The sequence below is a fragment of the Aristolochia californica genome, unplaced genomic scaffold (genome assembly GCF_029961685.1).
Source record: "Aristolochia californica isolate CCGP_79_NKW_82.1479 unplaced genomic scaffold, dmAriCali1.0.hap1 SCAF_11, whole genome shotgun sequence".
In the NCBI taxonomy this organism is placed as follows: domain Eukaryota; kingdom Viridiplantae; phylum Streptophyta; class Magnoliopsida; order Piperales; family Aristolochiaceae; genus Aristolochia; species Aristolochia californica.
Window position 1 is genome coordinate 34,456,073 of NW_027181782.1, and position 14,010 is coordinate 34,470,082.

The 14,010-nt window shown below is 33.7% G+C and overlaps 1 protein-coding gene across 1 annotated transcript; it reads left to right on the forward strand.

The window, feature by feature from the left end:
* Window positions 1-4,932: 4,932 nt before the first annotated feature.
* On the forward strand, window positions 4,933-6,462 carry LOC137943838 (pentatricopeptide repeat-containing protein At5g66520-like). Its single transcript, XM_068789270.1, has one exon. The coding sequence runs from the start codon at window positions 4,933-4,935 to the stop codon at window positions 6,460-6,462; it is 1,530 nt and encodes a 509-aa protein (XP_068645371.1).
* The last annotated feature ends 7,548 nt before the right edge of the window (window positions 6,463-14,010 follow it).

Sequence of the window (14,010 nt, forward strand, 5' to 3'; positions counted from 1 at the left end):
TTACTCAACTGCCAAGCATGGGGTATCTCAACAAGAAGATGATGACAACCATAAAATATTAAATAGTGCTCTCTCCGTACCTATATGTCTTCACATGCTCTACCCATATCTTATAAAACTTTTTGGCTACACCCCAACAGTCAACAGATAGCATCCAAGAGCAGCAGGCAAATGAACCCATCAACCCAAGATGTGACACAAATTTGCAATAGATACCGTTCAGAATTGCACAAAAGGTGTAGGGACCAGCTTTCAGAGGATTAAATTTAAGGCACAGAGAGAGAAAGGTGGGTAAGTTTGTCTGATGGCTCTCATTCTTATCCAGGCACTGTGGACACTGGCAAGTGAGGAAGACATACTAAGCCATGCAAGCTGCAGACTGCAACCAGAGTTGAGGGGATCATATAATAAATCCAACAGGATGCTGAATGAAACAGGCAACACCCGTGCAGTGGTTAGTTGTGTCAAAAAAGTTAGTCACGAAATATGGACTAATTTGCTGCGTCTTCTTGCCATTAACCTTGGCTCCCCTCTGCCGCTTTTTCTTCTGGGACTTTTAACAAACATAATGTGCTCATGTCAACACAGCTCGTGAGGCGCTCAGTGCAAGCCCTACATGGTGATGCTTTTGACAGCTTTTGTTTCAACAAACGCCTCGAGCCAACTCCCCATTAACATGTTCACATCACCAGATTGGAAGATGGGAGTTTCGATTACAGCAAATAATGGCCCCACTGTTTTTAGCTCCGAGTGCTGCATAATGTAGCAGAGGCGCAGCCATTGTTGACAAGTGATCAGAAGAGAAACAGGAAGGCTCCACCCTTGTTTCAAATTTCAAAAGAGCCATCGTACACTTACTCCAGAGGAACTTATCTTCTGCATTTCCTGAATCCAAGAAGCAGAGTTTCTCTAAAATTATCACTCAAACAAAATGGATGAAATTTATGAACATATAGGATAGATACAAATCAAAATGCATAAAAGTGTAATAAAAAATTCAGGTATATTTGGTTAAAAAAAATAGCTGAACTAAAGATTCCATGTTTTAATTTTTGGGATATGTTTGAAGCCGTATAATTGATGCATTTTCATATAAACAAAATTCAGATAGATAGCTTAATTCAACTCCTCTCGAGTACACCAATCTTCCATAATTGTAGATTACATAAAATATAAATAAAACCTAAAAAAAAAAAGGCAGCCTAATCTAATAATATTCAAAACGGATCAACCTTCATTCCTATAACACAATTTATGAATCCACCTCTACGATCCTTGTACAAGGAGAAGGAGACCATTACAACTCTTACTTTCACTTTCTCATGATTCACAGGGTTCAACAAGCAATCGATATTTCACGATTAAAATTGTAGTATTCCATGTAAGTAGTGATCATTATAGATTGTATTAACAGTCGAAAGAACAAATCTTGGATGGGGCTTCTTACTGCCCATAAATATTGAGGAAGAAACTTTTTGCAAGGAGATCTTTTAAGTAGAAGGACTATGGTCCAAGGGTTTAGGGTCTAAGGTTTATTGCTCTTTTAAACCCTATGTCTATTGGAGAAGTAAATATAGTTTTGGTAAGTTTGAGAATTTTATTAACAAGTAAAATAGAACATAACCCATCACTCCTCTTCCCACCTATTTATTTCAATTTATAAGTCTCATGTACAAATAAAGGACCCTTTTAGTTGACATAAATGATGTCAACCAAACATATGGAAATCCATTTTTCCAATTTATAAGTCTCATGTACAAATATAGGACTCTTTTAGTTGACATGAATGATGTCAACCAAACATACATTACTATACTTTATTCGATAAATTTTTAGTAAAATAAAATATCAAATACAAAATTACTATAAAAATTGTCTCGTACTAACAGTATTACAATATCAACTCTCAAATACTTATTTAAAGAATTGTTATACGTTTTTTCTGTCCATCTTGACTGGAAAATTATATGATTTTCTTAGTAAGAATTTTCAGTTTAAAGAGTGTTTTTAGGAAACATGAGGCACTAATGGTCTTTGGAAACTTATGTCTACTAGAAATGACTTTCTAACCCATCACTCGTATATCTATTGGAGAAGTAAATATAGTTTTGGTAAGTTTGAGAATTTTATTAACAAGTAAAATAGAACATAACTCATCACTCCTCTTCCCCCCTATCTACTCCAATTTTTAAGTCTCATGTACAAATATAGGACCCTTTTAGTTGACATAAATGATGTCAACCAAACATACATTACTATACTTTATCCAATAAATTTATAGTAAAATAAAATATCAAATACAAAATTACCATGAAAATTTCCTCGTGCTAACAGTATTACAATATCAATTCTCAAATACTTATTTAAAGAATTGCTATATTTTTTTTCTACTGAAAAATTATATGATTTTCTTGGTAAGAATTTTCAGTTTAAAGAGTGTTTCTAGGAAACATGAGGCACGAATGGTCTTTGGAAACTTATTTCTACTAGAAATGACTTTCTAACCCATCACTCGTATATCTATTGGAGAAGTAAATATAGTTTTGGTAAGTTTGAGAATTTTATTAACAAGTAAAATAGAACATAACTCATCACTCCTCTTCCCCCCTATCTACTCCAATTTTTAAGTCTCATGTACAAATATAGGACCCTTTTAGTTGACATAAATGATGTCAACCAAACATACATTACTATACTTTATCCGATAAATTTATAGTAAAATAAAATATCAAATACAAAATTACCATGAAAATTTCCTCGTGCTAACAGTATTACAATATCAATTCTCAAATACTTATTTAAAGAATTGCTATATGTTTTTTTCTGCTGGAAAATTATATGATTTTCTTGGTAAGAATTTCCAGTTTAAAGAGTGTTTCTAGGAAACATGAGGCACGAATGGTCTTTGGAAACTTATTTATACTAGAAATGACTTTCTAACCCATCACTCGTATATCTATTGGAGAAGTAAATATAGTTTTGGTAAGTTTGAGAATTTTATTAACAAGTAAAATAGAACATAACTCATCACTCCTCTTCCCCCCTATCTACTCCAATTTTTAAGTCTCATGTACAAATTTAGGACCCTTTTAGTTGACATAAATGATGTCAACCAAACATACATTACTATACTTTATCCGATAAATTTTAAGTAAAATAAAATATCAAATACAAAATTACCATGAAAATTTCCTCGTGCTAACAGTATTACAATATCAATTCTCAAATACTTATTTAAAAAATTGCTATATGTTTTTTTCTGCTGGAAAATTATATGATTTTCTTGGTAAGAATTTTCAGTTTAAAGAGTGTTTTTAGGAAACATGAGGCACTAATAGTCTTTGGAAACTTATTTCTACTAGAAATGACTTTCTAACCCATCACTCGTATATCTATTGGAGAAGTAAATATAGTTTTGGTAAGTTTGAGAATTTTATTAACAAGTAAAATAGAACATAACCCATCAATCCTCGTCCCCCCTATCTACTCCAATTTATAAGTCTCATGTACAAATAAAGGACCCTTTTAGTTGACATAAATGATGTCAACCAAACACACGTTACTATACTTTATTCGATAAATTTTTAGTAAAATAAAATATCAAATACAAAATTACCATGAAAATTTCCTCGTACTAACAGTATTATAATATCAATTCTCAAATACTTATTTAAAGAATTACTATATGTTTTTTCTGTCCATCTTGGCTGGAAAATTATATGATTTTCTTGGTAAGAATTTTCAGTTTAAAGAGTGTTTTTAGGAAACATGAGGCACTAATGGTCTTTGGAAACTTATTTCTACTAGAAATGACTTTCTAACCCATCACTCGTATATCTATTGGAGAAGTAAATATAGTTTTGGTAAGTTTGAGAATTTTATTAACAAGTAAAATAGAACATAACTCCTCGTCCCCCCTATCTACTCCAATTTATAAGTCTCATGTACAAATATAGGACTCTTTTAGTTGACATAAATGATGTCAACCAAACATACATTACTATACTTTATTCGATAATTTTTTAGTAAAATAAAATATCAAATACAAAATTACTATAAAAATTGCCTCGTACTAATAGTATTATAATATCAATTATCAAATACTTATTTAAAGAATTGTTATACGTTTTTTCTGTTCATCTTGGCTGAAAAATTATATGATTTTCTTGGTAAAAAATTTCAGTTTAAATAGTGTTTCTAGGAAACATGAGGCACTTATGGTCTTTGAAAACTTATTTCTACTAGAAATGACTTTCTAACGGTTCTTGAAAAAAGTACTAACAGAGTTTTTGGGGGTTTTCAATTTGTTCCTTCGTATGGCTCTGATACCGAATGCAATGAGGTCCAAATAGATTATGGGGCTATTATAACAAAGGCGACAAAAAAACCATTAAGCCCAAACTAGCCATTTGGGGCTATTTGAAATTGGACCTACTATGTGAAATTTAAGCCCACTAAGCTGCTAAAGTTTGGCCTCAATAAAAGTAAAAGTTGGCTGTGATCTCGGTCCAGCAAGTGTCTACGCACGTAGGGGGTGGACGGGGTCCATCCCTACCCCCGCTCAGCATTCGTGAATAACCCAGGCCCATTTATAATAAGCCCATCCCGGCCTCTCATAATGGCTTATTCAAAATTTTATAAATTTATAAATTATATTATTGGATCATAAAATATATATTATTCATATATTTTTAAAGGGCATTGTTGTTATAAAAATAAATCCCACTCCCCAAAATGCCCGCCAATGGCACCCGCTAAGTCCTCCCCTGCGTTTTCAATCTTACACCGTTCTCGCCGTCCATGTCCCGCCCAATTTGCAGGTCCTCCCTACCCGAATCCCTTCGTCTCTCCCTCCTCCAACACCTTATACCTGAATCCAATTCAGATACCCTCCCGCGAATCATCGACTTTCTTGAAAATTCGTGCTCATCCATGTCCGATCTCAAAAGTGTTCACGCTGTCTTCGTCGTTTCCGGCCACTCCGATGATCCTCTCCTCACTGGGCGCCTTGTGAAGTTTTGTGCCCTCTCCCCTACTGGGTGTTTGAGTTACGCGCTACATCTTCAGTCCAACCTCTCTGCTCCTAGCTCGTTCACTCTTAACACCGTGCTCAAAGCGTTCATCAGGAAGTCGCGACCGTCTGATGCAATCGCCTTCTTTAAATCCTCACCTGCACCTCCCAACCATTACACTGTCCCTCTACTAGTAAATGCTGCTGCACATCTCGGTAACATTCACCAGGGTGAGATCTTTCACGCTCTAACTATAAAATTAGGATTCGAATCAGTCATTCCTGTTCTAAACTCTTTAATCGACATGTATGCCTCGTGTGATGGGCTTGATCTCGCACGGCAGGTGTTCAATGAAATGCCTGACCGAGACGTAGTTTCATATACTTCACTTATAAATGGATATACCAAGGCAGGACATTTGGATGCTGCTTCCAGTTTATTTTGGGAAATGCCTAATAGAAATGTTGTTTCATGGAATACGTTACTATGTGGATACGTGCATAATCGACGATTTTGGAAGGGACTATGGCTTTTTCGTCAAATGCTGGAAATGCATTTTGAGCCAGATGATGCAACTTTAGTTAGTATATTATCAGCAAGCGGGCATTTAAAAACTATTACTTATGGAAAATCTGTTCACGCCCTTCTGATTAGAAAGTGGTTTGATGTGCCTGTTCATGTGGGAACTGCTTTGGTTGAATTCTATTGCAAGTGTGGTTTACTAAAACCAGCAGTCCTAGTGTTTGCAAGAATGGAAGAGCTGGATTTAATTTGCTGGAATGCCTTAATATCTGGGGTTGCAACCCAAGGACCAGGCGAGGATGCAATTGGCCTATTTCAAAGAATGCTAAATGCAGGAATAAGGCCCGATGATATTACATTTGTCGGTATTTTGACTGCTTGTGCTCATTCTGGCTTGGTTAATGAAGGTCTTCATCATTTTGAAATGATGACATCAGTTTTTGGTATTAAGCCAAGGTTTGTACATTACTGGTGTTTGGTTGACCTTTTTGTTCGTTTGGACAACATTGATAAGGCATTGAACGTGATTAGGGAGATGCCATTGGATAATCTGTCATCTGTGTGGAGTGCAATTATTGCAGTTGCCAAGATATGTGGTTCCACTGATGTTGGAGAGTATTTAGGGAAACAGTTGATTAAACTGGAACCATATAATAGGAAACGGTATTTGCCACTATTAAATCTCTATGCTGCCGCCCAAAGATGGGATAAGTACAATGAAGTACAGAAACTGATGAAGGAAAGGGGATTGAGATCAATAGAGTCTACTTTGATTGACCTGAATATTATTGCCCACGATTTTTCTGTCGGGGATAGAAATCAACCTGAAATGGATAAGATCTATTCTGTGTTAGAAGGAATGGCCAAGAAGTTGAATATGCAACTTCCTTGTACAGATATAGTCTCAGGAATCCCTGGTGAGGTTTAAATGCAAGGTCAAGTACATTTGAAGCAGTTCCTCTCCTTTAAGATGAGATGTTCAGTTTGCCTTTTGAAGGATTTTTTACTTGAAAGTCGAAGATCAAAACTCTGAGGATGTCTGGGTAGTTATTGTTGTTACAATCGTCAAAGGAAAAACAAATTTCAAAACCTACGCAGATGGGGGTTCAATTCTTATTTTGAAACTTATTAGCGATTTACTATTTGAGGTGCAGGGGGACCATCTAAGCTGCCATAGAAAAAGGAATTAAATAGCACACCATCAGACTCCAGTTTGATTAAATAGAAACTGGAACCACTTAGACTCTTGGATTCCTAGTTCCATATAGTGAGTCTTCTTCCGGTACAGGAGGGATGAAACTCGGTTAAAAACAAACACGCTTAAGTCCAACCCCGAAAATAAAGGGTTCTCAGGTCTATTTAGTAGAGAAGACTTGTCGCATTCTATAAGAGGTGCAAAATGTAACCAATTCTTTTTCATTCCCTTCCATCATTCTTTCCCATGCAGGTTATACTCGACTTATCTGTTACATGATTAGAATCATGTCTTGAGTTTTGAAAATTACTTGAACTTGAAGGATTAGCATGTTCTGTAAAGGTGATGGTTGTTTTGAGGAAACCACGGCTTGCATATACTGCAGACTTAAGCAGATTGCAGCACCTGGTCACACAAAGGGTTCTCTGCAAGTCTTCAGTTTAGCTTTTGAAGAATGCCACTGTAAACTTCAATGCTGAGTTGAGGGTGGATAACCTACATAATGGGTTTTTGTTTGTACTGAATTCATTTTAGATTTTTGACTGTTGTGATTATACTTTTCTTCACTAACAAATAAAGGGGACAGATCATTCTCAAAAAAATAAACAAATAAAGAGGATTGATTTGTGACTTTATCACTAGTACAAGGATTTACTTTCTTATGAGTTTACCTACACGATTTGCTATTGAATGGAGGATTTACTGTATCACTTCTCAGTTGCTTGGAGTTATGTTCTAGTCTGCCACTTTCTCTGTTCATGACATTACCCTTCTCTCGGTCATAGCTTCTTCTCTCACCATGTTCTTATTGCTTCAAACCTGCCATTTTTGGTTACTTCTATCTGTTTCTGTTAGAGAAAGGGCAACCATTCATCATCTGCTTTACTGGAAGAGGTAAGAAAGATTGGTGCAGCAAAGGAGTGGGCAGAGAGAGTCAAAAGGTAATAGAAGAAACTTTTCAGTTAGAGCTAAATTCAAGGAAGAGGCTCTAAACATTTTCCTCAATTCCATACAATGAAATCAAAAGTTTGATCTTTGGCAGAGATATGTAATCGTCATTAGCAAATTGAAGACAAACCTCTGTTTGTCGACAAATTTCCTAAATATCTTCTTAGAAAATTATATCTGATAGTAATGTAGATTGCCTGAAAAGAAAATAATCCATTGAAGTGTGACCGAAGGTTTCTGGAGTTGTAACAACTCTACACTATTACTAATCTGGTCATTACATGTCCATTTAAGATTAGAAATAGCAGAGAGGTATCTTAAGAACTTAGTTATACTCATCTTCTGCCAGAAAACTGGTTTAAGCAAGTTAAGCAGAGAACTTGCACGGGTATCTCACCAGTTTTCAGAAAACACACTTCAGTTAGAGTATTTGGAAGAAGACCCGACGATGACAAAAAAAGCTGAGCATTTGTTGGTGCTTGTAGCTCATATCTTCTTAAGAAGGTGCTCAAAATGTAACTTGATAGAGTTTTTGGTGTCTGCAGCTGAGCAACCATGTAAGAAATTGAATACAGCTAAAATATTATTAAAAAAAAGGAATTTTTTCTGTACTGCCTAATTTTTTAAAAAATAATAACACAAGTAACCAATTTTTTAATTTTATAACATAAATACCTAACTTTGACCGATCAACTACACATATGTACACATTAGCACCCGAAAAGACTAACAACATGTCATCTGCCAGATCATCCTCCATGTAAGATGTTATGTTATCTTGATACATCATCAAATAAATATTTTAAAAATAAGTTAAGATTTTTAAAATTAAAATTTTAAATATTTTAAACCATATTTTCTTACTTTAAAACATTTTAAATTTTTTAATTATTTAAAAAAATTAAATATTTTTTTCTTTTGGAAATATTTTAAATACTTTTTAATAAATTTAAATATTTATTTTTAAATATATAATTTAAAAATATTTGGTTATTTTTTAAAATGTTTTTAAATAGAACATAATAAAACGTGTATCGATAAATTATATTTTTAAACTTTAAAATAAAAAAATTTTAATTATAAAATTTTGTATTTATAAAATATTTTAAATTGATAAATTGGTGTTAAATGGGAGGATGATGTGGCATCTTACATGCAAAATGACATAGCTTCCCGATGATGTGGCGGGTGACATGTTGTTAAACTATTTGGGTGTTGATGTGGCATGATGATGTGACAGCACGTAAGTGGTCAAAGTTATGTGTCGCCTTTGATTGTATACATGTGTAATTGACCAATCAAAGTTGGGTATTAGTGTTATTAAGTTAATAAGTTGATTATTTGTATTATTATTTTAAAAATGGATAGTACAATAAAAGTCCCTAAAAAAATTGTTGTGGGACAAGAAAAATGATTTGCCTACATGAACTAATTTCAAAAATTATTATACATCATGGGGGAATTTTATTTAATCAAGATGGGTATTACATAAATTACATGCTATGCTAAAAGGGGCATAATTTCAAATCCTTAACCATAGATTTGAATTGTTTGATTTATGTAATGGATCACTTGATTTACATAATTAAGGTAGTCAATATATTTTCTCTTAATTTTATACAACAAACTAATTCATGTGTCACTTGTTTTGCCAATTTAGTAGGTAAATTAATTCTTAATTACATAATTTAGTTGTCTCTTTAACATGTCCAAAATGAATTGGGGTTTAGAGGAACAATTTCTGCTGGAAGGAGTTTTCCAATTTGGGGAAGGGGAGCTTCTTGTGCCGAATTGATTTGGAAGATGATCCAAACAATAACATAATAGAGGCGGTCAATCAATATCCGAAATCTGATTCAAATCTAATATAACACCTATGGGTACATAATCAATATATCGAATCAATTATTTTTAATCAATCTATTCGATCACAACTTGAAATATGGAATTCAAATGGATCAAATAGGAAATGATCATTAAGTTTTTATGTTATTAATGGTACAATAAAATAACATATGTGATGTAGAAGAATGTTTGATGGTGTGGTGATGATAGTGTAGGCTTGTATCATGTGAAAATGTGTTTTATACAAGCAACAACAAAAAAAAAGATCAATGGTGATATAATGAAAGAAATGTGAAATAATGATGGAAGTGAGAAAATAAATGAATATTATGTGTTTATAGATATATAAAATATAAGATATGAGATTGTGTCTATCACTCAATATGTATTTTTAGTACATATACTAGTATCTTTTTATTGATTCAAAAGATAAAGTCCATTTCCAAACTGCCCCCTATTCAAAATATAATATTCTTATTTTTTAAATTAAATAGTGAAAATTTTGTATAAATCAAATAAAAAAAGAGGAAAACTAACTAATTTTCTATTGAACCAAAGCAGGCTAGGTTGAATATGTTAGCAGATCATGTGCTAGAGTTACGTATTGTATTTCAACCCAATAGGTGGTAGATATTGTGTATGAAGGAGTCAGATACGTGATGAGTTTTTTTACAAAATTGACGATTTTTTATGTGGATTTGACTAGAGTTACCATTGTAGAGGTTCTGCATAAGATTCAAGTATTAGATTCGATTTACAAAACTAGTTGAATAAGCATGGTTCATGTATGGTTCTTACCTGGGATCCGATTTTTTAAACTGGTTAAGGGAGTCAACATGGTTATTTATGTTGAATTACACTAGTTTGTTGTTTTCTTTTTGATAAAGACGAAACCAAAGTTGAAAAATCAATAAATGTGATTTTTTTTCAATGGTTTTTTATGAAGTGGGAGGCAAATTGATCTGTTTTTTAATTATGTTCAAATTGAAGTTTTAATTTTAAGTTCAATACATATATTTCAAAAATGAAAGATTTAAAAATTTTCCATAAGTGAAAAAAAATCATTACCATTTCTCAATGGTTGTCGATGAAATAAAAGGTGAAACATTTAAAATGAACATATTTATCTAATAGATGAAACGCAACTTGAAGAAATTAATAAAAATAGATAAAACAAAATATTGCGCAAATATTGATGAAAAATACCAAAGATCCAATTTTTGGCTCTGATACCATAAAAGACTATATGTTAAAATAAAATTGAATGCGAGGTAAAAAAATAAAAAAACGCAAAATTTTTACATGATCTAGCTTGTGAGCCTAATTTTATATTTATCTAATAAATACTGAAATACCACAATGCTAAAATCTGCTCTCTATGGTAAGAGTCTCAAACCCAAATATCGATCTAAATAAGCTGAATCTGGAAGTTAAGATGCGTCTTCTTCCATCTCCACGTTTTGGGATGTGGAACTTAGGTATTTATCTAATAAATATTGGAACACCACAATGCTGAAACTTTCTTTCTATGTTAGGAGTATCAAATCCAAATAACATTGAAAAGTTGAATTTGAAAGCTAGGATGCGTCTTCCGCACTCTCCACGTTTGGGATGTCCAACTTCGGTGTTGGGGGGTAATGGGATGGGTTCTTCTAGCTACGGTGGTGGGTACAACAATAAATTGACATTGGATGTACTCTCCCTAACATTCTCTATAAAATAAATAACTCAATCAACCAATAGGACAACCTAATATTCTACCTTTGACTACGTCTTAAATAAATAAATACTATATAGTATGTGTAATTGTCGAAATATTAATAATAATAGGAAACACTTGGGTAAAAAATTGATGTTAATGAGTCATCTTGAACTTGCCTTAACCTTGAAAGAAGCAAATGCTATCTTAAACCCCAAAACATCCACAAACCAATTTATAAAACTAGTTGAATGAGCATGGTTCATGTATGGTTCTTGCGTAAGATCCAATTTTTTAAATCAATTAAGGGAGTCAAGTATGGTTCTTGTGTGTGATCCAACTTTTTAAAACTAGTTAAGGGAGCCAACATGGTTATTTATGATGAGTTACACTGGTTTGTTGTATTACTTTTGACAAAAACAAAACCAAAGTTGAAAAATCAATAATTGATATTTTTCAATGGTTTTTATGAAGTAGGAGGCAAATTGATATTTTTTTTATTTATGTTCAAATTGAAGTTTTAATTTTAAGCTTAATATTAAAAAAATTTCATAGGTGAAAAACTTGAAAATCATTACCATTTCTCAATGGTGGTCGATAAAATAAGAGGTGAAACGTTTAAAATGAACATATTTATCTAATAGATGAAATAAAATTTGAAGAAATTAATAAACATAAATAAAATAAAATATTGAGCAAAGAATGACAAAAAAAAAAAAACAAAAGATCCAATTTTGGGGTCTGATACCATAAAAGAGTATCTTTCAAAATAAAATTAAATGTGTAAAAAAAAAAAAGGCATAAAATTTTTACATGACATAACCTATGAGCCAATTTTACATTTCTCTAATAAATACTGGAACACCACAATGATGAAACTTATTATTTACGGTAGGAGTCTCAAACCCAAATATCGATCCAAATAACATTGAAAATTTGAATATAAAAATTGGGATGCGTCTTCCTCCAACTCCACTTTTTGGATGTCCAGCTTAGGTGTTGGGGGTAATGGGTTGGGTTCTTCTAGTTGTGGTGGTGGCTATCGGAGCGGTTACAACTGCTTCCGGAGCAGTTACAATGGCTTCCGTCCACAAGACCGTGGCCTTGTTGGAGGGGTTAGAGGTAAAGCTTCCAACTCTACCACTCAAACAGCCAGAATTCTAGCTTGGCTCAATGGTCACTATAAATATAGACAAGAGGTTTAGGTTTACTGAGGGCCTGTTAGTGCGTTCAGTAAGTGAAGTGTATTTCACTTACGCTGGGAAAAGTGGGTCGAAACCCGTTAGTGCGCTCAGTAAGTGACGGGGGAAAGTGAAATACAATTGTATTTCGTTTCCCCCCGTTTCAAGCTTAAAACGATGGTAAGTGAAATTCGAGGGTTCGAGCTCGGATTTCACTTACCATATCTCAAATACATCTCGTTATCGGGGAGGAGCGTCTGTCGAACGAGGGTTTAGGAGAAAAAAAAATTTCTCCCTTGCTCGCTTGTCTTCGGCGATTTCAATCGCTCTGCAATCTTATCTCCAACGCTCCTCTCACTGTCCCCAGCTCTGATGGCCTTCGACAAGAGCTTTCCCCTCTCTTTGTAACCTCTTTGACTCCTTCCTCACTTGCAACTGTCGGCGATTTCAATTGCCCCCTCTGCGACCTCTCCCCGGCGCTTGATTCTCTTCCTCTCGTCGTCCCCAACACTGACGACCGTCGCCGAATCAGTCTTTCCTCTCTGCAACCTCTCCGGCTTGATTCAAGGTATTTATGAAGTTATTTGCATCCGTTTTTTCTATTTTTTTTCTTTTTTTTTGTTTATATTGAAGTATTGGATTTTTCTCTTAGACATCTCGCATAAAAAATATTTCGTGTTGGTTAACAATGTCATGCTCTGCATTCAGAAAATTTTCCTGTTTGAGCGTTAGAGGAAAATCATATAATTAATAATATGATTCCCCATAGGAGTTGAGAGGCAAGAAAAAAATATGGGGCTAGAAGAGGGGCATTTTGCTCATTTTTCTCATTGTTCGAGTTCAAACATTGTTTTTCAATTCCTATTTTGGACAGAAAAGGAGAGGGAGTAGATGTTGATGTAAAACCACGTAAAAATAAACGAAGTTATCAATTGGATTTTTGGATTTGTTCATAAATTAGGTCCCATTAGAATAAAATCAATCCTCAGGCCATAGATGTGTATCTTCCTAGGGTCCCCATTGGACAATACTTTTTTTTTAAACACATATTGCCTGCTGACTTCTGTTAAAATTGATTCAGAAAAAATAAATTGATAAGTGCACAAACTAGCCTATCTAGTCAATTAGTTCCACTAGGAAAGTAAAAATTTGTTGACCTTGGCAACTAGTGTGAGTTCATATCACCAATTATATTAAAAAAAAAATTGGCTTATTAAGGACATATGGCTCCAACAACTATGTTGTGTGAATCAATGATGCTCTTTTGGTAAGTTTCTTATCCTTTTATGTATGAAGGTTTTAACTTTGTATATGAACTGTTTGTTTGTGACTTCATTCCCACACGGACTTTGTTTGTCCTTGGGGAGTTTGGACATTGGGAAATAAAAATAACAAGGTAATGGAAATTGTTACTGATGTGTGAAGTTTCTGGCTCTTTCGTAAACTCTATGTTTCATTGTCTACTTGTTATGAGTTTTAGATGGCTGGAAGGAAGAAAGGTAAAGACATTATGGATAACACTACAAAGAGGTCATACGACACATGGACGTCTGATGAAGACTGTAAAATGCTTGATTTGCTCATTGAGCAAGTCAATATGGGTAACAA

Bases quoted from the DNA above. Each gene is read 5' to 3' on its own strand.
- LOC137943838 (XM_068789270.1), top strand. From the start codon at position 4,933: ATGTCCGATCTCAAAAGTGTTCACGCTGTCTTCGTCGTTTCCGGCCAC.